The sequence below is a fragment of the Trachurus japonicus genome, chromosome 5 (assembly GCF_045865225.1).
Source record: "Trachurus japonicus isolate A0001 chromosome 5, Traja_1.0".
Classification (NCBI taxonomy): domain Eukaryota; kingdom Metazoa; phylum Chordata; class Actinopteri; order Carangiformes; family Carangidae; genus Trachurus; species Trachurus japonicus.
The window spans coordinates 32806830-32829966 of NC_140911.1; the positions used below are offsets into that span (position 1 = coordinate 32806830).

General features: G+C 41.5%; 1 protein-coding gene across 1 annotated transcript; it reads right to left on the reverse strand.

Annotated features, from left to right (window-relative positions):
• Nucleotides 1-6932: 6932 nt before the first annotated feature.
• On the reverse strand, nucleotides 6933-16873 carry dusp7 (dual specificity phosphatase 7). Its single transcript, XM_085777559.1, has 3 exons — nucleotides 15907-16873; nucleotides 13798-14226; nucleotides 6933-10502 (listed from the first exon to the last, which is right to left on the reverse strand). The coding sequence occupies exons 1-3, from the start codon at nucleotides 16313-16315 to the stop codon at nucleotides 10186-10188; spliced, it is 1155 nt and encodes a 384-aa protein (XP_085633685.1). The 5' UTR covers nucleotides 16316-16873; the 3' UTR covers nucleotides 6933-10185.
• Between the last annotated feature and the right edge of the window lie 6264 nt (nucleotides 16874-23137).

Sequence of the window (23137 nt, forward strand, 5' to 3'; positions counted from 1 at the left end):
ACCTAAATTACTGTCTGAAGCTTGGAGAGATGTTACACTAAGACCTTGGCAGAGCTAAGTACCTCAAGACAGAGCAATAACACTGCAGCAAACAAGTTATGATACAAGTTATGATATAAACTTCACTTTATTTCCAACAAAATAAAGTAGGGTTTAAGGTTAGGGACAGAGGAAGAGACAAGTGTAGACTTCCACATTATAATATTGTCAACAGATAGGCTATAGCTTAGGCCGACAGTGATTGTAATGAAGCAATGCCCCCCCCAAAAAAAGTTTTAAAAAATTAAGATTAAAAAGAGCAAAACAAAGTAGCTACTTATTATATTAATTACCCTGAAAGTGGTTGTAAATACATTCCACAAAAGCAAATTAAACAAACACAACAGTGGCCTAATTAGGTAATGTCGAAGAGGGCAAAGGGATAAGAACAGTCTGAAAATGTTTGCTCTCCAAGGACGGGATCAAAGTCAACATTCAGGCACATGTGGCTGCACATGCTCACAGGCAGGCATCACACACCCCCGCACCAAGATTGGCTTTGATGCTCCAGGTAGTGAAAACAGGCAGGATTTAAACCAGACTTGCACAGTCTCATATGAAAACCACCGTGCTCCTGACTGCACTAGGAGCTCAGTTTTCTCATCGGCTGTTTGACTTCAAAATTCTCATGTGTATTGAAGCCACATCCTCGAACTCTTCCGAGCGGTCCTGTAATAAACTCAAATGTTTGGTCAGATTGAACCTGAAACACCCGGAGCCGTTGGGTCAGACACTTCTGTGCTTTACTTGTGTGTTTTTGAGTCTTTGGGTGTGGAACTTTGAAAATCACTGATCCTAATGAGGATTGAAACCCACAAACTTCCTCCTTGAAACCTCGCACACGCACTTTGTACAATATAGCGACTGAGATCATAGTCTACAGGGTAATGATTTTGCTGCCAATCTACACATGTGTAACCATATTTGGCCTTGGGAAAGCTGCTCCGAACATCCAAGACACGGATTTATTTCCAAAGCGACACACTGTACAGTACATCTAACTTTCTGGCTTAATTAAGTCATTTTCCATGTTTTGCTTTCATGGTACCAATCAGTGTTGAAGGTGATGTCAGTGATTTGAAGTGTTAAGACTTTGTTCAGGTGTGTGTCTGTAATGAGCTCACAGGAAGTTCAGCAGCCCACACAAATGAAGTGACAAAACTTCTCCTCATACTGGTGATTGTTAACCATCCACCGCTGACCTCAGACTAACAGGTTTTCAGCCTCACAGCAGCTGATTTCACAGCTTTGTATATGTACACAATACATTATGTTTTAAATGTATAATGATGTGCAGATGACTATAATCTGTGTTCAAATGTTTTGAGATGGAAATGCACAGACTTCACACTTGACTCCATAAAGTCGGTTAGTTTTTAAGGCTTTACCGTTCATATGCCAAATATATTGCAAACAGGCCATGTTCATCTTCCTAAATAAGATCAATTACCCATTTACAGATAAAGGCCAGTTAGTTTCCAGCCAGAATATGCACCTGGCAACACTCTGTTATCAGCTACTATGAAGTAATGAGACTGTTCTCTTAAGAAATTTAGTATATTGCCAATAAACAGTCCAATTTCCAAGTGGCCAATACGAATCATGATGCTTGTCTGTCAGGAGAAAAAGATAGAGTCCACAAAATAAAATCTGAGAGTTTTAAGAGTATACTACACTGTATATTAGTATTATACATTGTAGCAGCACATGAAGACATATTTGATATGTCTGAGGCTTCTCGGAACGATTTGATGGAAATTTAACATGAAAAAAAAGTTAACATAAGAGTTTAAATGATAATGATCATTTAAAACAGTAACAAACACAGCAATACTCATAATGTAATCTGAAGGTGAAGATGCATTAACACGTGATCGCAGGTAGACTTACAGCAGCAGAAACATGTGTGTCTCTCTGCACCTCGGCCTCGAGCGCCTCGTCAAATTTCAAGTTTCCATTTTACAGGTATGCAGTTCTCAACATGATGAAACAGGAACATCTCTCCCTCGTTTCACTTCCTCGCTCCTGTCATCCTCCCTCCACACCTCCCTCCACTTCCGCTCCCCTCCCAGATCCCCCTGTTATTATGCTCTTGAAGTGGTGCGTTGCTGGAGAGAGTGCTGTGCTGGTTCCTTATATAACTGTGAAGGAGAGCGGAGAGAGTCCAGTGCATCAGTACAGTAGCACTCACAGTGGGAGGACAGTGCTCGTTTGAGTACTGCAGCAGCAGCAGCAGCAGCAGCCATAGCAGGCAGTTTACTGTAATTATTTGAGCCAATCAAAGGAACCAGCAACAGTGGAGCCTTTCATAAAAATAGACAGGCCTGAGCTCCTCTGTTTGTCAATATCACGACTGCGGCTGTGATGTAGATTTTCATCTCTGTCAGAGAACACGAGGACAAGCTCAGTGAAAGAAGATGGAGGCACAGAAATAAGTCCACGCTGCGTTCAGAGGAGCCAAAATGGCAGGATCTGTCACTGCTGAAGATCTGTTTGTGTTTGTGTTAATGCTGCCAATTAACATAGAGATTACAGCCATAACATTAAAGTAATTCATTTGTTGTAGACTGCAGATACGACAGCCAGCACACATACGTAGGCTACCTCTGTATCACTTCACACACCAGCATCACATATTTTGTGCAGTGCGTGTTGTCACCTGCAGCTTCACCAGAGCAGCAAGAGTTGAGATCAGATATTTTTCCACTGTGACCTTTCATTCACCTTGAAATTATGTCTGCAGCAGCTGGTGGGTATCGACAACCACATTCCCAAACGATGTTCGGTCGGTGCAAATGACTCACTCACAATATAGTTGTTGTTGTTTTTTTTGTACTCTACTATTTACTTATTATCTAATACTTTACACTTAAAGGGATACTTCACCCAAAATCAATAATGCACCAATCATCTACTCACTGTCATGCCAAGGAAGGGTTTGGATTTGATTGGATTGGATTTTCATATGATGGTGGCGGATTGTTGTAGTAATAGCTCTTAGTGGCTGTGCAAGATGCGGAAGATTTGCTGTGAGATGTTCTTCTGTGTTTACATCATACATCCAATGGTTTACAACGATGAACGAACATCTCGCAGCAAATCTCGCGCATGCACACAAACATCAACAGAGCCACTGGGAGCTACTGCTAAGGATAAAAACAGAGATCAAATTCATTTTCTCCAACTTTTTCATGTGGCGGCTTCAGGACACTTGGGTCAGTACTGACGAGCAGTATGGAGGTATTTGGATGTTTCATGGTTTGTGTTTTGGACGATTCAAAAGTGAGCTCTATCCGCTGCCGTTATATGAAAATCTGTTGTCAGTCAGACCCCCCTTGGAACTCCTAAAGCGTTTTGATAACTCCGAACCCTTCCTTGGCATGACGGTGATGATCGGTGAATTATTGATTTTGGGTGAAGTATCCCTTTAAAGACAATTAGCAGCAATGTTAATGATTTCTAAGCTACTACATGTTTAGGTTAATGTAGTATGGGCAGTATATGTGCTTGAGCCCTGTACAGAGGCTAAAATCATAACTCAGACCTGCCCTAAGTGCTGGATGCACCATCATGCTTGTTTGACCTTTGATCTTTTATAGTCCACAAATTCTTCTGCTTTCCCACAATGCAACTCTGTGTCTGACATTTAGGTCTGAAATGTGTGTTTTGATTGGATTTAGTTAGGCAATGGAGGTCTGTAGCAACATTACGTCCTTGTTGTCAGAGTGACTCAAGACTTACAGTACTTGACTCACATGGGAACTCAGGAACACGCAGGAGAAACTCAGGACACAGGACACGGAACAACAGACAAAGGTGCAATCAGATGCAGGTGAGACACATGAGGAAACCCTATTATGGAGCACGCAGGAAGACAGGATACAGCACATCAAACTAAACCAGTAACAAACAGGGACGTGACTTAATCTCTGTACCTCAGTAGAAGGGGCAAAACAGGAAATGGTCCAGTGCCATTTATTAATTCCTTTAACCATCCTAGATCCCTCTGATAAATTCACAGCTTCAATTACTTCAAATTAGAGCAAGAAACATTTCCTGTTACATGAACTACCATGATGATAATTGGCATGTGGGAAACCCTGTCACCGCGTTGCCAGGAAACCAGAGAGGGTGTAGCCTTAATTTCCATTATTTCAGTGCCACTGTCACTGTAATATCCTGTCTGAATTAAGCGGGAGGTGAATGGCTCTCTGGATGATGCGACAGCAGAGGAAGTCATGGGAAAAATGAAGGAGAGCCACGGAGGGATGAGGAGCGAAGACAACACTGGAAGAGATGAGGAGATATTTATAGCCATGCACAGCACAGCTCACAGTGCTGTCTTTAAGACACCCAGGTTTTTTTTTTTTCATCAACCCCCCCCTGCCTCTTCACTTCGCTGATTCTCCTACTCTCTCCCTCACTTTCATGTGAACCTTTATTACCCACTGGTTGAGAACATGGACATATAGGACAGTTGATGGACAGGGAGAGAGCTGCAGCTGCTATTCCTCTGAAATAGAAACATTACACCACAGCATCTCAAAATAGCCACTAGTACGTTTTATTCTAACTAATAATGTTTGAGTGAACATAAATATTTCTTGCCAAGAAGAAAAGGATCAATACCACTCTCACTGTACAGTAGGCTACAGTACAGTCTATAGATAGCTATATCACTGGAGTTAGCTTAGCGTAAAGACTAAATGGGTAAACTTTAACTAACAAGTCTTATTGAGTGAGAGGTCTACGGGTGCTAGTAGTCAAATTTTCACATCTGGACAGGCGTGGGCAAGTTGCTCTCCCTCATTCCAGAACATGCTAAGCTAGGCTAGCCAGCCCATGCTAGCCTATTATAACATCGCATTAATATTTCTCTTATTCTTGGCAGGAAAGCAAATAATTCCCCAGATCTTTTTCACAGTGTGCTGATTCATATGTTGCACAAATCTAGAAACTTGGCTAAATTTTGATCAAAGTGGTTTTGGTGGGTGGCAGATGACACAATGCTTCTTTACTGCACACAAGGGGAAGTGGCAGAGTTTCAGTTTAAACAATCAGATTTATAGTCATCAGAAACCACAGCAGAGAAACAAGACAAAGCCTCTGTGTGCGTGAATATGGCTGGAGATGAGGGAATGTCATGTAGGCTACAGCAAACCCCCAAATTTAGTATAGGTTGATAAAGAAAACTTTATCTGATATACGTAGCTACACTAAATAACCTACCTAAAATATTTCTACAGCACTGTATAAACTGTGAACAGGTTATTGGTTAACACCCTATTATAATATAGCTGTGACTGTCACCAGTTGTATGTCAAAATGTTTTCTGACATGTTTCTGTATTTTGAATTATGTATCTGTACTAAATTATGATAAAAATATAAATAAATAATAAATTAGCCTAAAATTCACAAGTAGCCTATAACAGGAAAGTTCTAATATCTAAATCAGCCAATGGCTCATCAGATTTAACTGAGAACTACTGTGAAATAAACACTCAAGTGGTGAATAGTGCCTCATAAAAGCTGTCAACATGGCTCTTAATGTAATGTTGCGTTAAGAAATAAGAGGAAAACAAGTGTTAAAGAAAAAAATATTTCAATATTTATTTGCGGTATAAACATGTCTTGTGTTGTTTCCATATACTGTACAATACATAGGGTCAATCGTATTTCCTTCAGAAGACAGAAAGGTGAAACTGCCTCGGTTAACATGCCCCTTGTTTTTATACACAGACAGATTGCATCTTTTTTTAAAAACTGTTTACAGCACAATACAAAACAGCTATTCAACGTGTGTTTGAAGCTGTAACACGATGCAAGATGCATTGTCAAAAAAATCCCTGAAAAATTCCTCATTGAGGTAACATTTTTAAATCATTCACTTTTTCTTTCGCCTTTTTACGTTTTACGTCGCCGCTGCCTCCACCTCTCCTCTCCTCTCCTATCATTCAGTCATATCTTTCCCTCCCGAGCACATTTTTACCAAGATGTAGCTACAAGTTTAAGGACACAGAAACTGTCGTTCCCGTGATCTGGCAAATTTACAAACAGAGAAAAAGACTTGATTTCTCTTTCATTGTTACAAAGACACAAAAACACAAGAAAGCAGCTTGAAATCAACCATATTCTTTTTAAATAGAAAAGCTCCGTACTGAAATATATTTCAATCCTAGGGTGCAAGTGATCAAGTCCTCAACGTTTTTTTCTTATTGTAAGTGGGATATGACTCCAGACAAGGGAAGTCCATTCAAGCATGATAGTATTATTATTTTTTATCTCTGATGCTATAATAGGAGAGGAACTTTTGCATATAAATTCATAACATATATATATACTTAGATATATATTCATATGGAAAGGCCACAGGAATAGCATAGAGCACATTATATCAAAACAAGACGGAAAAAGACCTTGTAATTATTTAAGCCGGGTGGTGTAACTTTCTATTGTGAAACTTAACTGGCATGCTGAACCACAGCTCTGGCTGTGTCAAGCAGTGTGTGTGTGTGTGTGTGTGTGTGTGTGTGTGTGTGTGTGTGTGTGTCTATGTGTGTGTGACGTGTGTGCAAATGTTTGTGTGTCAATGAGGGCCTTTCAGGTTGGTATTGACCACACCGGTCCTACATTTTGGACACCCCAGGTGAAATGTTACTTCAGTCCACAAGCCATAATCGAGCTGGATCTTGTATAATCATATAGAATAGATAAAGTACAAAAGAAGAAGAATTTAAAAATTTTGAGGTCTTGGATCTACAAAATACTGCAAAAAAGGTGTTTTGATATATTGCAGAGTAACAAAGAGGACCTTGTGTGACCCGTCACGGTAAAAAGACAGCTTGCCATCTATTATTACCATGTTCTGATTCAAATAACAGATAACAAACATTTCATTTTTTTTACACAATGTTTTTTTCTAAAGTGAGATACAAAGAGTATTGAACAGTCAGCATTAGAAACAAGTTAGAAACATTATGTAAGGCCAGCTAAAACCAACCCTGTTCAGATTCAACTGCTGTCCCTTCTGAAAAACCAGTTCTTTGTTTCTGTTTTGACCCCGTCCACATTTCTGCTTTGAAACTTAATTTTCTGGAGTTGGCAATAAAACACTGGGCCTCATGCAACAACCACTCTTACAAGCATATTTGTTATTGTCATGTGTGGGTAGTTTAAGAGAAGATAGATTTAGAACTACCTGTAGTTGATCTAAACGAGTGTTGTTCAAACAAGTGAACAACACTCGTTTGACTTGTGATTCTTTATGTGTTTTGAATATGTTCACCACTTTACAGCTGGAATTTCTTTTTGACATTTGTGCTCCGGTTAGAAGAATTCACACTCCAGCAGCTGCCTCGGTGTGTTTACGCTGCTCAGTTTCAGGCCAAACATCCCCTAGATCCACTGCCTGACTTTTGAAAAGTCCCTAACTCTTCATACTTCATATCATATCCCGTCATCTCATGAGGGTCCCCTCAGCACTCCTCGCTGCTGTGTTTTGGTCTGCTGATTTAGAATAGAAAGGTCCTCAGTGTGAACGCTTGTTTTTTCTTTTTAATCACAGTCACGCTTTTGTGAATGAAATGGAGCGAGATAAAGAGCCTGATGTGGTGATTTTGGGGTTGATTATGCTAATGATCACAGCATCAGGCTGACAGACTGTGCAGGTATAGGAGGATTTTTAGAATCCAGCTTGTAGCGCTAGTATGAACAAACAGACGGAGATTTAGGATCAGGATATGACCATGTTGTTGCATGAGCCCCAGAGCAACCTACACATATTGCCGTAGTGCTGCTGTGTCTGCGTTAAATGGCAATTAATGCAGGAGAGGGGAAATTTAATCAGGATTTTTTTTTTCTTGAAATCACTGCAGGATTCTGTTGTTTCTCTCTCTACAACATATTCTAATCATATTCGCCACGCTGTTTAAGTGCTACTCATGTGGACAGGGTCTCAGAAAACTCCTTGACCACATGCTGTTTGCTGCCGTGTTCGGCTGCAACAGCAGTTAAAAAAACGATCCTCATCACGCCTCTTCCAACCCGGTAAAGCAACATCCAACCCATGGTTACGTCTACTGTTAGAGAGCATACAGTACCACAGCATGCTCAGGTATACAAAATAATATGGTTCTGTTTACTATTAGCTCTATAATATATATATTTATATATATATACCCATTTGTGTTTAATATATCTTTTATATAATATACCCAAGGCTTAAGGGTGAATCAGACAAAGTTTTTCTTTGATGAAATGGGTGATCCCTTCCTTTCCATTTTCTCCAATGCAGTTAAGGGACATGATGCTATTAAGTAGCTAAGTGCAGTCTGTAGCTGAGGCCAGTCCCAGTCAACAACACCAGAATCCCACCACAGAGACCAAGTTACAATCACAGCCTCGTCTCCTTGAGTCTTTTATTTGGCATCTCTCTGGGTCCTAAAGGAAACCTACGACGGCCAACACAACAAACCGAAGTTGCTTTCAAGCAAAAAAAAAGGAAGTTTGCAATGTAGATAATAAAAGAGTGCTGAGGCACTTCATTGCTCGAGGTCGCTAGGATACGGTGCCCAAAAAAAAGTTGCTCAGAAATGTTAGCACTGCCTTTGAATCGCCCAACGAACTAACGCTGACCTCGTATCCAAGTCTCTGCCTCAAAGTACAACAGTCAGAGCTGTCAGAAACCAGTTTGGCAAATCACACCAGTAGGACGACACAATGTGACGAAATCACCCAGGAAGTGAAGAGGTTAACTGAAATGAAACGAATGACTAAAATAGTGGTAGCGACTTAGGCAACAGGATAAACAGTCATGTGGGGAAGGAAGTAGGAACTGGGAACTTGCATTTGCAAACAGCTGACCAAGGTCAAATCTACTGTGGTATCTTCACCACGTTTCACCTGACAGCTCCTCAACCCTGAGCGCGCTCTTACCGCTATCTGTCTTAGCCCGTGGCCCGGCGCTGAACCCTCAACCTCGTCCTCTGCGAAGCGCCTTAGTTCCTGCTCCCTCCCCACTGCACGGTGCAGCTGTTGGGACTTGTCGCAGCCTGGGACTGGCTTCTCCTCCTCCTCCTCCTCCTCCTCCTCCTCTCTGAATGTCTCTTTATCCGCCTGCTTCCAGCACTGGCTCCAAGTGCCAGCAAGTCAATGGCTACACCACTGTGCAAACTGCATTAGGTCATTACGAACCTCAATGAAAAACAAAACTTAAAAAAACAACAACAACAAAAAAAAGACAACTAGAAATATCACAACAACGTTCCTTTGTTGGTGTCGACACACCCATTCCCCTTCTTTAGTTTTACAATCTCTTAAGCCAGTACTGGATTGGATTACCTTGTTTTTGGACAAAGATAAGATTTCTATGTGTATATATATTCATATAAGGTATAGATTTGTGCGTAAATGTACACAAAAATATACAAAAATGCATATAGACATACTGATTTTGTTAAGGACTGCCCATACATTTTCTGCTATGTGCATTAACATACATACAGTACATACAGTACAAACATACATACTTTGTTTATGCGTGTGTGTGTATGTTAATTTCCTTGGTTTTTAAAAACTCTACATTCGGTAGAGCGAGTTTTCCTACGCGTAAAAACCCAGATCCTCCACTTGGCACCAGTCAGCTCAGCCCAAGAGCTGAGACAGAGAAAGACAGAGAGGACGCTGTCGTCTCACAAATCGAGCCATGTCGATTTTCTTTTTTTTTTTTTCCCCCGTGTTCCTATCTTTGTATGAAGCTGTCTGTCCGGTCGCGACCTTCGCTCAGTTTCTCAGTCAGTTAAGTTTCCTCCTCTGCCGTTTGATGAAAGAGAAGCTGCTCAGAGCTCTCCCTCTAAATTCAGTCAACTCTGAGGAGGACGCCACCGTAAACCCATCCGTCTGTTCGCCCCGCTCCGGGTTAAAAAAACTCCCCCTCCCCTTTTAACGTGGCATCTGTGACCTCCCGTGTCCCTTCACCGTTGCTCCGTGGCCAGGCTCTCAGACAAGGAGCCTCAGGAGGCTAAAACATTCATTAAAAGTGGCTGAACCTCCTCCAGCGCAGCCGCGTGTTACTACTGTAACAACACCATCTTGACCCCCACCACAAAAAAAACAGGGGGGACAGTCCCCCCCCCTCCACTGATTTTCATGTGGACTCCAGTGTGTCCAGTTGAAACACATTGTGATTGGTCGGGGTGGTGAAGAAGAGCTGGTCGTGCGTCGGGGAGGACGAGTGGTTGTCGCAGGGGCTGTTGAGGCCCAGCGTCCGCTCAAAGTCCAGGAGCTGGCCCATGAAGTTGAAGTTGGGGGAAATGTTGGACTTTTTCCGCTTGACGAAATCGTAGGCGTCGTTGAGCGACAGGTTGAGCTTCTGCATCAGGTAGGCCACCGTGACGGTGACGGAGCGGCTGATCCCGGCCAGGCAGTGCACCAGGATGCCGCACTTTTTTGAGCGAGCCTCATCTGTGGAGAAAACGGAGGAGGAGAAGATGGGAATGGAAGAGAGCAAAGTAGGAGAGAGATTATTAGAAATGTTAAAAACACATATTTCGTGTATTATATTCCAAAACGTTCAAATTGTTAATGAACCAGACGATTTACTGATCTAATACTTCACAAGGATTTTTCCTAATTGGAATTTTCATCCATATTCACAATGGATGAACATAATCTGGTTCAATATGGTTCTAAAATCAATCACAGTATCTTACCAATTATCACTATAAATCACAAACTGGCAAATATGTAAAATCATTGAAGTGTGGACTGTGCTCTGCCAAACTCTTCTAATGTGCATAATAAAGGCTACAGCACAGAGATTAAAACAATCATGATAATGGATCATGTAAAACTGAGAATCATTCATTTGAGCATCAGTGAACAGAGGCAGAATGGAAACAGTTTCAGGCAGTTCCGTCGCTTTTCAAGAAAAAAAGTCAAATATATGCTGGTGAATATTTTCAACACTTCTTTATGCCTTTGTGAAGTGGATATCTTTTAGATTTTAGATTTAGTGTCTCCTTGAGCCTAGGAAACGACTTCCTTTGACCAAATGATTAATTACGACTCAGAAAATCCTCCTGTATATTATTCACCAACATAAGCACTTGTTAGCTGGAAGTCTACTGAAGTTGTATCTGGAGGCAAAACTATTAGTAAAATGACAAAAAAATCTAACAGGAAGGTAATAATAATTATAATAATAACTTAGATTTATAATAACTTCAATTTATATAGCGCCTTTCAGGACACCCAAGGACGATTTACAATAAACACAGACAACTAAATGAGCAGGCAGAAGCCAGAACAAGTGCCTCTTCAACATAGATTTGAAACAGACCAGCGTTTGTGCTTGGTATTGGCAACAGTGGTGGTAGGTTGTTCATTCAAATAAGAATTACAAACATTCGCTACTTATCAAATGTATACAGTACATGTGCTGCTTTTCATTACTATTTTATCCTTACAATAGATTCTTTTAATTTGCCCATGGTATGTTACATGTTATTTGTTGCTGTTCATTTGTGTATTGTGTTTGAATGTCTCTGTGCATATCTTCCTGACTGCAAACTCATTTCCCCTGTCTTGGGACAATGAAGATACTTGATGACTTGATGACTACTGTATGGTCATTGGATAAAATTAGCAACTAAAAGGTGTAATCTGACTCCAACGAAAAATATGAAGAAAAAAAAATCTGATCTTTCTTTCAAACGATAGAATCACATTGTAACACGTACAATCCTGGACAACCTTTCTCAATGACCACACACAGCCATCTCCCATTCTGCTTTCTAGCTCTCAGTCGATAGAAAAAAAACTGAATAAAAAACATCTTACATTATTAAGAGGCCACATCCATCCACCTTCTACCAGTTTCCAGCCCTTGCGCTTGCATCACTACAGGCCATTAGGGCAAGAGTTAAGTGCTTCTTTCTTTCTTTCCTTCCTTCCTTCCTTCCCTCTCCCTCTCTCTCTCCCTTTCATGCTTTGTCTCTCTCTGCCTCTCCTCACTAGCTCTGTCTGAATCTCTTGTTGTAGGATTGAGGTCAGTTGGCTCACGAGCTCAGGCTGCCAAGCGGAAGCCAAATTAAATTTATATGTGATGCGTTCTCGCTTTCCACAGTTTAAAAAAATCCTCATCAGAAGACGCAAACTCAACTACACAAAGGCTCACAAGTCGAGTAAGTAACAAGAAGTGCATCTGGGATTCATCTGCACTGAGGCGATCTTCGCATTGTGGAACATTACATCACATTACTGCTGCTATAAATACATAATATTACACAGAAAATCAGATCCATTCCATCTCCACGTTATTCAATACATTTCAAATAGTATTTTCAGATATTTAAAGAATCCACAGTTTAACACCAGTGCAGCGTAAAAAGTCACATCTGGGTCTCCACTTTCAGTTTCACTCTTTCACCCATAATTACCCTGCTATTACCAAAAAGATCTGATGTAATTCCTGCACATTACAGCCAGCCAGACAGCTCCATTTAACATCAGCATGACCCAAATCTGCCACGACCTCTGGCTCTGGCATATGTCACACTTCCTCCCACCTAGGCAGAGACATTACTCCAACAGAAAAGGAAAGAGTCCGGGGTCTGGACAGTCTAAGACCAACATAAAGGCTTTGGGAATTCACTCACTCTTCAGGAGATAAGTCAGAGGGAGTGATGGGAAATACTTGAGATGGGACAAGATGATGCAGAAAACTGGAATGCAGCTCGGGAATGAGAGTGAAATTCATGTGGCTTCAGGATGACCTCATTCTCAAAAAATCCATTTCCATGTTTTATTCATGGCTTTCCTTCATATTTTGTGATTCTGAATTCATATTTTATCAGTGATAGTAGAATAAAGGCAGCGGAGCAGAGTGGTTAATTCTGCTGGAAACCTTTTTACACAAAACTGTTAAATGTATGATTTTCTTTCTTGATTTTTTAATAGAAATCTTGATAAATACAAGTAAGGTGAACAACCACTGGTCAATTAGCTGAGTGGCAGGAAATGAATCACCAGCTACTTCCAACCACTACATAACTGTTTATGTCATTTTCAACCACAAATTAACTGACTCCCCTGTCTTATATGTGAATATCTGCTGTGTTTCTTCTTTCTCTACGGCAGAAAACTGAATCTTTTAAAGACATGAACACATGCTGCTGGACTATGATGGGGAGTCACTGTTTTCTGACATTTTTAGACACAAAATGATCAATCATTTGAGAATAATCTTTAGTTGCTTTCCTAAAATTTCAACTATTCTGATAATAAATGTAACATTTATATTCATGAAGAATTGGTTATATTAAAAATAAGGTCATGCTTCCCGGGCTTTGGTGGAATCTAGTCGGAATTTGTCACAATAAAATGTTTTGAGATGATTACGAAACAATTCTACAAAGAACAGACAATGCTGTTTATTGCCTCCTTGTCTTATAAACTACTGAATAATTCAAGTATAAGTTCTGGTTGAACCTACACGACCTGTAGACGTATTGTTTTTTTTAATAAAATGAACAATTCATTGATTAAGTGAAAAAATGATCCAGAAAATGTCAGTTATCATGTAGTGTAAACTAAATTGATCCCTACTAGAGCTGAAACTGATGATATATGGACAGAATCATGACTGTATTAATCAAGAAAACTACTGGCAGATGAATCGATAATATTGATAACCACAGTATTGCTGATGTAATCTCTGACCCTAACATTGACTTAAGCTTTCTCCACCTTTACTCACCAATGAATGAAATGGCCTCGGGGAAAAACTGCGAGAGGTTCTGGCTCCAGTGATCAGAGATGGGGATCTGCTTGTACTTGAAGTCTCCTTCGTGTTCGAACATGTTGGGCAGGTTGGGCGTCACGTTGAGGATGTACTTGATGTTGTATTTGCTGAGCACATCCAGGTTGGCGGAGTCTTTGGCACAGCCCAGGTAAAGGTATGGCAGGATCTGTACAGGGAACGCTGGCTGGTTGTTGGGGAGGGGGCTGCCCTCCGACTCTGTGGCGCTGCCCGGCTCGCGGTCCGATTCCCCGTCGGAACAGTCCGAGCTGATGCGGAGCCCTCCGAGGCCGAGCACGGAGGTGGGTGGGGAGCTGCTGGGGCAGGAGCTGTCCAAATTGGTCTCACAGTGCTCGGGGTACTCTGACTGGAACTTGTTGAAGCCCCCTGGAGGATAAGAAAGAAGCAAATGAGGGCAATATTTGCTGTACCTTGCACATAAATACCCAGAGGCAGGTTCCTGGCTGTGTGTGTGACACAATGTGCAATTCAGCATCAACAAAATGGCAGCTGGATGTGAAGTCTGCATGATACAAGAGGTGGATACGGAACCATAAACAAGACAGCAAATAAAGAGTAATAGGCCTAAACATTCAAATTATTATGGCATATTATAGAAAAATAAATTACGGTCGTTAAATCTAACAAATAAAAAATCTGAATTAAAATCTATTAAATACACCTTTAACCTTTAACAATGAATTACAATTATAAAGTCATGATATAGTATAGGAAAGTGTAGTGGAAGCCTGATGAAATCAGTTTAAATACCTTCTTTATTCACACTGGACACATGAAGCATGTTACATCATATGTCAACTTGCCATTTCTTTAATGATAAGAGTTTGTTAGTAAAAGCCAGTATGACAGATAATATGAGAATACCATGATATTTACGTCATTGTGAATAAGCAAACAGACTGGACAGATGTGCGCCATTGAGAAAAGCTGAGCCCCGGGGAGAGTCAGCAGCAGCAGCAGCAGCAGCAGCAGGACACTGAGTTCTGCTACAGCTCTGCACTGCACTGCACTGTGGACTTTTTGTGAATGGCAGCTCGGTTTGTGACACCGCACTAAAATTTCTATGGTCTTCCATAAATCAAACGCACGCTGCACCCCATGTCTTTTGTTACAACCTGACAACTGTACGGGTTTCATGATTTCAAAAAAAGATCTTTCGTTTCCGTGCTCCAGGATTATTCAGAGCGCGTCTCCTCGTTTCCCTGTTCATTCATGAAAAAAAAAAAAACGCCTGTCTTTTCCTGAAAGAACACACACAACATGGCGGGGACATTTTTTTTTTTCTTTCTAGCAGCAGCATTTAATTGAAAACACATTTGAGCAGGCTCTTTAAACTCAGCCACAGGACACTGCCGATGGTTTATTGATGATAATAATCCCCGCCATTAGAAGAGAGGAGAGAGAAAAGGGGCCGTTTTAAATGCGGTGCGATGACAAAACGAAAGTGCTGCGTTAGACATCAAAGTTCATTTAGTGACTTCTCACCAGCTGCTGTGTCCAGTAGCCTATAACTATGCTTATAAAACCTGCCTTATTATACAGGCTGTTAGACTGGAGCGTCGCTGTCTCATTATGATGCATGAATATTAAATAACAGACGAAGTTTGGTGGTCGGGCAGCTGGATTTATCTCAACACTTCAATACCCCTATGATCAGTTTTATGATGACATTTTAATTTTATTTTACCACTACGACTCAAATACTGTGATGGTTTTCTTAAAAATAATACTCAGCAGTCTCAATCGTCCTCTTGTCCTCTGACAGCAGACATCTGGAGACAAATGGGATAATCCCATGTCAGGGCTGTCATTTATTGTAGGTTTTAGGAGCAATTGCTCACTGTGCGCTGACTGACACCACCATCCTCTAATTGGGACAATCTCTGTTAATCACATCGGAGGGAAATTAAACAATTTGTCTTCTCCGGTTTGACAGCAGAGACTCGCCGTGAGTTTCTTTTCTTCCCTTTTTTTTATGAATTAAAATGAACTACAACACACAAGCAGAGCGTCTCACACTCCAAACTAAACTAAACACAGTCTTACCGTCCAGGTAGAAAGCCTTGCACCCGTCGTCCCGCAGCTTCTGCAGCAGCAGCCCCAGCACGGAGCTCCCCAGTCCGGACTCCTGCCGCTCCGAGGTCGCCTCGTCGTACAGAACCACCACGTCCGTCTTGCACCGCTTGACGAATTTCTCCTTGTCCTCGTTGTTGGGGATGATGGAGCGGATGGGGAGGTTGCCCTTCTTCAGCCTCCGGAGCATGAGGCCCGGGATGGCCAGGTTGATGGCCGACTCGATGTGCGAGGACTCGTACAGCTCGTGGGGTCTGCAGTCCAGCAGCAGCAGAGAGCTGGCCCCGGTCTCCAGCTCCTCCTGCAGCCACTCCACGCTCTTCCCCGACATCATCATCATAGTCACGATCACAGAGCCTCTCCACAGATGATTAATTTTCATCAGGGAAACGTTAATCCGCCTGTCCTCTTCTGCGACATGAATTAAAAAAAACAAAACAAAAAAACAACAACACACACACACACACACACACACACACGCACAACAAAATAGAGGAGAGGAAGGAAGAAAATCACGCCGCTAAACTTCCCTTCCCACGGCCACCACCACCACCACCACCGCCGCCGCCGCCGCCGCTCCTGCCGCTGCTGCTGTTCCTGCGGGCGCGCACACACACGCTCCCAACACAGACTTCCACACACATCCAACACGCGCGCAGCGATGCCCCTCTGGTTGGAGCAGGAAACTTGAACATGCAGAGGTTTCTTTCCCTCCTTCCTTCAGTCCGACGGGAGAAGTGGAGCTTTCATTCCAGCCCATCGACGTCCATCTGCCGAGCCCCGCGCGCTCCAACTTTAAAGGGCCGTCCGCGAGACCGACCGACACGGCCTCGTTTAGTGTCCGGGGATGACTGCGCCGGCTGAGGTGCTGTTGCTAAAGCCCATGGTTATTGTTATTATTTGACATGCTGGCCCATGCAGTGCCTCTGGTTTGTCATTTCCACTGGATGCGATAAAGAGGCTCTGCAGGCTTGTCACTGAGGAGGGAGGAGCGCACAGATTTAAAGGTGCAGAGCTGCTGAACACTCAACGAGCACTGATTTCATGACACACTATCCATTCATTGATAATCTATATACTGTTCAACCTAACTTTGAATTATACATCTGACAGGGCCGGGCTGGTTAAATATGCAAAATATCAGCCTCTTGCTGGCAGTGGTGGAGAGTTATAAAGCACATTTACATTTTTTATTTTTGTAAGTAGGCTACAGATTCCAACAGATGAATAAAAACAATAATAATAATAATAATAATAATAATAATAATAGTAATAATAATAATAATAATAAAAAAAATCAATATAAATCTGAAGTGTTCCTACCTTTCATAGAAATATTTCATGATTTTGGCTTTTCTCTTTTCATCATTTTGACTATTTTTTCAAAACTTTAAGATCTGGACATTTCATTGAATGAAAGGCTTTGTAAAGGTGTCACTTTTTCTGAAATTATACAAACTAAAAAATGATTTAATTGAGTAGAGGAAACGATCAGATTATTACTAAAAAAGAAAAAGATACATAGTTCTGGTCTATATTCTCTGATATGGGCATCTGTATGTGCTTTCTTGCTTTTAAAGGTAGGGGAGGAGATTTTTTCTGGAGCGTTTTTTATTGCTTGAAATCCTCTTCACACCCCAATTGCAACCAATTAATTACATTTTTCACAAAAATGAAAAATGTCAGTTAACTATGTAATAGATAATCCTGTAAAAACACTGTCTAAGGATTTTGAACACCACAGATGAATTAATTGGATTGTGATGCGTCTATCAACCTGCCCCGCCCCCCCTGTGGGTTAGGGTTAGGGGCACTAACTCCTCTTCGTACACTAATCGCACTCATGCTCAGAATCTTTAACAATAGAGCCAGTGCCAATGCTAGCCGGCTAAATCCAACGAGACAGTTGCAGCAACGTTGTCTTGTTCCTGCGCTCTAGAGGTGTGGCTTCAGAGAGAAGTCTGAAGAAAGAGGCTTGGACTTTTGCATTGTGCATTTTCAAATAATGTAGCCTGAACAAACTGTTTTTCCAGGATCTCCTACTCTAGCTTTAAAGGGATATTTCAATATTTTGGCAAATTGGCCCATTGCCATAGGCTAATCCCTATAGTCATAGCAGTAGGTTCGTTACCTTTAACCCATTGAGTGCCACGCTCCTTTCCAAAGTTTTAGTCAAGTGTACCGGCATTTTAGACCATTTTTGACGATTTTTGTAGAGCCACAGTGTATTCTATATTATTGCCACCAACACATACTGTGGCTCATTTGAAAGGTGAAACTTTATGCTTCAAATGGCCACAAACCGTTTGTTTCTACGTGCCTCTGTTCCTGAGAAAAGTCAAGCTAAACATGGCTGGGTTTCACCAAAATCCCTGCTTTTTTTCTAGAAAAGGAGATACAGCGTCTTTTATGAAAGGTGCTCTGTTTGTGCCTGTCGCTCTTCTGACACTTGCATTTCTGGATCAAAGGGCTCGTGTAAGATAAATATATACAACAAATGTTCTATTCACAAAACCACCATCGGGGGCGGGGGGGGCGCCACTAAACAACAATAACACAGATGCACCGTGCCGTGGCACAGCCTCTCGCCGTGGAATATGATGGTCTCTCGGCCACAGCAGGTCAGGAACACCGGCCCCACCGGGGGTCGCGGTCCTTCTGTGATACGGGTCGGTGATGCCGGTCTGCTTTGACCGAGGGATCATCACATTTTACCGCGGGAGGACCTTGGGGAGGACACGGTGTTGCTCCAGATGAAGACCGGGCGGGACTGTCGGCTGAGAGCTTCCTGTTTCGGCTCCGAGCTGCTGGAGCCTCGTGGGTGAGAGCGGAGCAGCTGCGCTGCACCCACATGCAGAACTCGGTTTGCAAAAGCCGAGTTAAGATAAAAAATTCCAGATCATGAGCTGTCATGAGTTTTTGATCGTCATCTATTTCAGTTCTACTTGTCGTAGAGTCCCCAAATTTACACATAAGGTGTGTTAAAGTGTCTAGTTTCATAATTTAAAAAAAAAAGCAAAAAACGAGAAATCTCGTTTTTGGCACTCAACGCATGGGAACGAAAAACAAGAAATTACGTGGTTGGCACTCAATGAGTTAATTGTTGGTGCAAGCTATTTTTAGAACGGCGGAGCAGAGCCGCGAGCTGCTCAGAGCTACGCTATGGAGGTTAATGGGATTTCTTGGTTTCCCTCATCAAACTCATCAAATACACAATCCAACAACTCCAAAACGCTCAAAAAATGCAAAATGCAGAGACTGCTTGCGGAAAAACTACCTCAGAAACAACTCGGTCTCATAACGTTCCATTGATTTGATTTGAACACTATAGGGATTATGGCAATGGGCCAATTTGCTAAAATGTTGAACTATCCCTTTAATCCTATCTCAGTGGACTCCCTTACAGGGTATCCTCAGGAGAGGCAAGAGACCCCTTGTCTTTGAAGTATACACCACCATTCCAATTTCCCATTGATATGATATGGTTTCTCCCATCACTGCTATGCAGATGACACCTGTGTTTCTCACCATGACCCCACAATTTACATTGATCTCAGCTCTTCCACATAGATGAAGAAACGCCACCTTCAACAAAAACCTTCCTAAGTCTGAACTCTTAGTGATCACAGCCGATTAGTCTTAAAAGGGCACATTACCCTGCTGCTCATTGCCCTACGCTGACTACCAATGCTACCCACTAATGCTTGCCTTCGGGGTGACTTCTGGTCTGAATCATACAGCTTATGCTCCTTCTTGGCCAATGTGTTTCTCCAAAGAATGTCTGGCATTGCCATCCTTGCGCATAAGGCCATCACATTCCAGACTGTTCTCGTTTGTGGCGCCCTGATGGTGGGACAAGCTTCGAAGCAGAGGTGTCCGTCTTCTATCTTCAAGAATCTCTCGAGAACTCAACTCATCTCTTGCAAGATCACCTTAACCCCTCTAACACCCTAACATGCCTCACTAGCACTTGCTATTTATCGGATCTCCTTGCACTTAGTGAATAGCTGTACTTCTTATCCACTCCAAGGTCTCCTGCTGCTCAGTGTTGCTCTCACCTGTAAGTCACTTTGGATAAAGGAGTAAATGTGAGTGCTATTTTCTTTGGTATCTCGACACAACCTTCACTTAACCTCAAACAGCCATTCTTTCACCCACGGTTCATTTACAAATCAATTGCTCAAAACATTCCTAACTGAGAATTGTATTTTGCGTCTAACCAGACAGAGCTAATCCAGCAACACATGGAGACACATTTCTGAAGTGTGTCCACAGGGAGAGTGATGTCTCTATCACCCAGCAAAAGTCAGAGCCACATTTTTGTCCTGTTTTTTTTTTTTCCAGGTTGACTCACAATGACACAACATACAGCTGCAGCGCACTGTATATTTAGAGTTTTATAGATCTTCAGAGCTGTGGAAAATTGACACATGAAAAATCTAGAGACACACCACAAGCAAAATGCACATTACATATGACTGCTAGTGAAAATGTGCTTTTTTTTTTCAAGACTGGAAGTACCTATAGCTCTGATGCACACACACCAACAAAGTGCATATGAAGCAAAAAAGGAGATAAGTGGTTGCAATGTGATACAGAGATAGGGAACGCATGTCTTCTTCCGGCAGCGTTCAGTACATCAGAATGAAATCTCTGGAGCTTGTGGAGTTGGTAAACAATGAATGTCTTTCCCTTTAACACTAGAACCGCCGTGAGGTCATTTTGACCTCTCTCGCTTCTTAAAATGCACGTAACTCTGTTTGCGTAAAACCCCTATGTCTCCCAGTCGGTGACTTTTCCTAAAAGTGTGTTCTACATCATCTTATGCGTTTTCACGATTCTAGTATAAAAGGGAATGAAAAAAAGAGTGATTTTACCTAGAACCGCCAAGAGGTCATTTTGACCTCCATTCATTCTAATGCAAAAATGCTAAATGTACTGCATTTATATAGCCATATATATTATAAAGCCAGCCAGACACACAGTTCAAAACACTTTATGGTAATGCTTCACATTCATATACATACACATACTTTACCAAAAATAACAATAGTCGTTGCTAGGCAACCAATATAGACGACTCTTTATTTTTCTATTTTCCGAACAGTGTGTGTATATAAAAAATTATAAAACTGATTTTCCAATCATTGCAATCTGGGCTAAAGAATGTCCATTTAGTCACTCAGTTTGTCAGTTAGTTAGTTAGATAGTTAGTTATTTAGTAAGTTAGTCATTTTGACCTCATCCCACAACACAACAACAGTTTCAGATATTAGAAAGTTGTCAAACAGTTAAAACAGGTGTCAAACAGATAACAAATGAACATTACTCATAAACATTGAACATAACAATGACAGTCCCTTGCTCTCATGAGAAATGGACATGAATTCAGAAATTTGTAACAATTTTGAAAATTTTTACATACACACACTGTTCGAAAAATAGAAAAATAAAGAGTTGTCTATATTGGTTGCCTAGCAACGACTATTGTTATTTTTTGTGAAGTATGTGTATGTATATGAATGTGAAGCATTACTATAAAGTGTTTTGAGTTGTGTATCTGGCTGCTTATATAATATATATGGCTATATAAATGCAGTCCATTTACCATTTTTGCATTAGAATGAATGGAGGTCAAAATGACCTCTTGGCGGTTCTAGGAGTACATGGAATGTTGGCGGTTCTAGTGTTAACAAGACATACTGTATGCTGTATTGTACTGTTACAGTATATGGTGTGTAGCCATACTGTACTGTTTGATGAAACAATTTCATCCACATCATCTAGTTCACAGTCAGGTATTTGGCAGTACACCTGCACATACCGTATGTTTGTGCATTTAATATATAAATGTTAAATGATAATGAAAAATGTACATTACACATACTCAGAACCTGAGTAGTATAGGCAGCCGCAGTATACATAAACACAACAATATTCTCTTTACAGTGATAATAATGAGATAATACTTTGGACCTGACCAGTAAATGTTTGCATTTCTTTCCTGAACAAATTATGGAAATAATAAAGTGATTATCAAAAATGTCATTAAAAAGTTGATTCAACTCTAGTTACCGCTTTTTAATTTGTTGCTTTATCCACAATTATTATTATACAAACAATTGTTTTAGAAAAGCAGCACATTTTGAACATTAACTTTTCTGGAAATCAGCTGATCTACCAACTACTACCATAGTGAATAGCTGAATATACAGTGTCTAAGCAGATGTGCCATTGGCCTACACTGTAGAGCCAGAGCCATCAGTTAATGATGACACTCTTAATGATCCCCCCCCCCCCCACACACACATAAATCCTGGGTGCGATGATGTGATGTGTGGCTTTTTTCAGGCTATTTGTTAGAGTTCAGGTGGTGGTGCAACTGCTGCTCTACACAACCCATCACTGGGTCATCACTACGTCTCACCATGAATGACCTAATAAGGCATCAGCAGGTTGCGACAGAGGCAGAGAGGGGGAAAAGAGGAGTGTTTGATTTCCTCACAGCTGCAGAGAGGAGGAGTGGGGGGATGCACCAGCTGCAGACAATGGCTCTTTATCCCGCCCATGACTTACACACAAACACACACTCACTAACAAAACGCAGACACATACATACACACTCGGGCGAGTGCACACAACCAGACACACACACACACACACACACACACACACACACACACACACACACACACACACACACACACACACACAAACTTTAGGCCTCTTGTGTTTCAACTCCCTTCATGGACAACAACAGGCTCTTAGAGAGTGTGTGTAGCCACTCTGTGTGTGTTTGTGTCCGTCCACAAATTGCTCTCCAGTAGTAAACAAAACCATCATCACTCATTTTAAAACTTTGATGCGTGCAGAAATGAATTTCAATCATGTCGGAGTGGACTTTAGCGGATGACAAGATAACCTGTTGCCTGTCAGGCATCAGTAGTCCGGGTGATGGTTGCAATCAGGCCGTGCAGTATAAATTTTGGGGGTATATCAGATTGTGTTATGAATGCATGAATCATAGTGCTGCAGTAGAACTGATTCAAGCCGACACATCATCTCATCAACTGCCATTATTCATCTCTGCTTCTCTCATGTTTCAAAAATGAAGCAAAACAATGAACAAGCTTTGGTGCTGGCTGTGCTGTACATCAAAGAAATCAAGAAGAGGAGGGGGGCGTTGGGGGGGCTGGATTGTTGC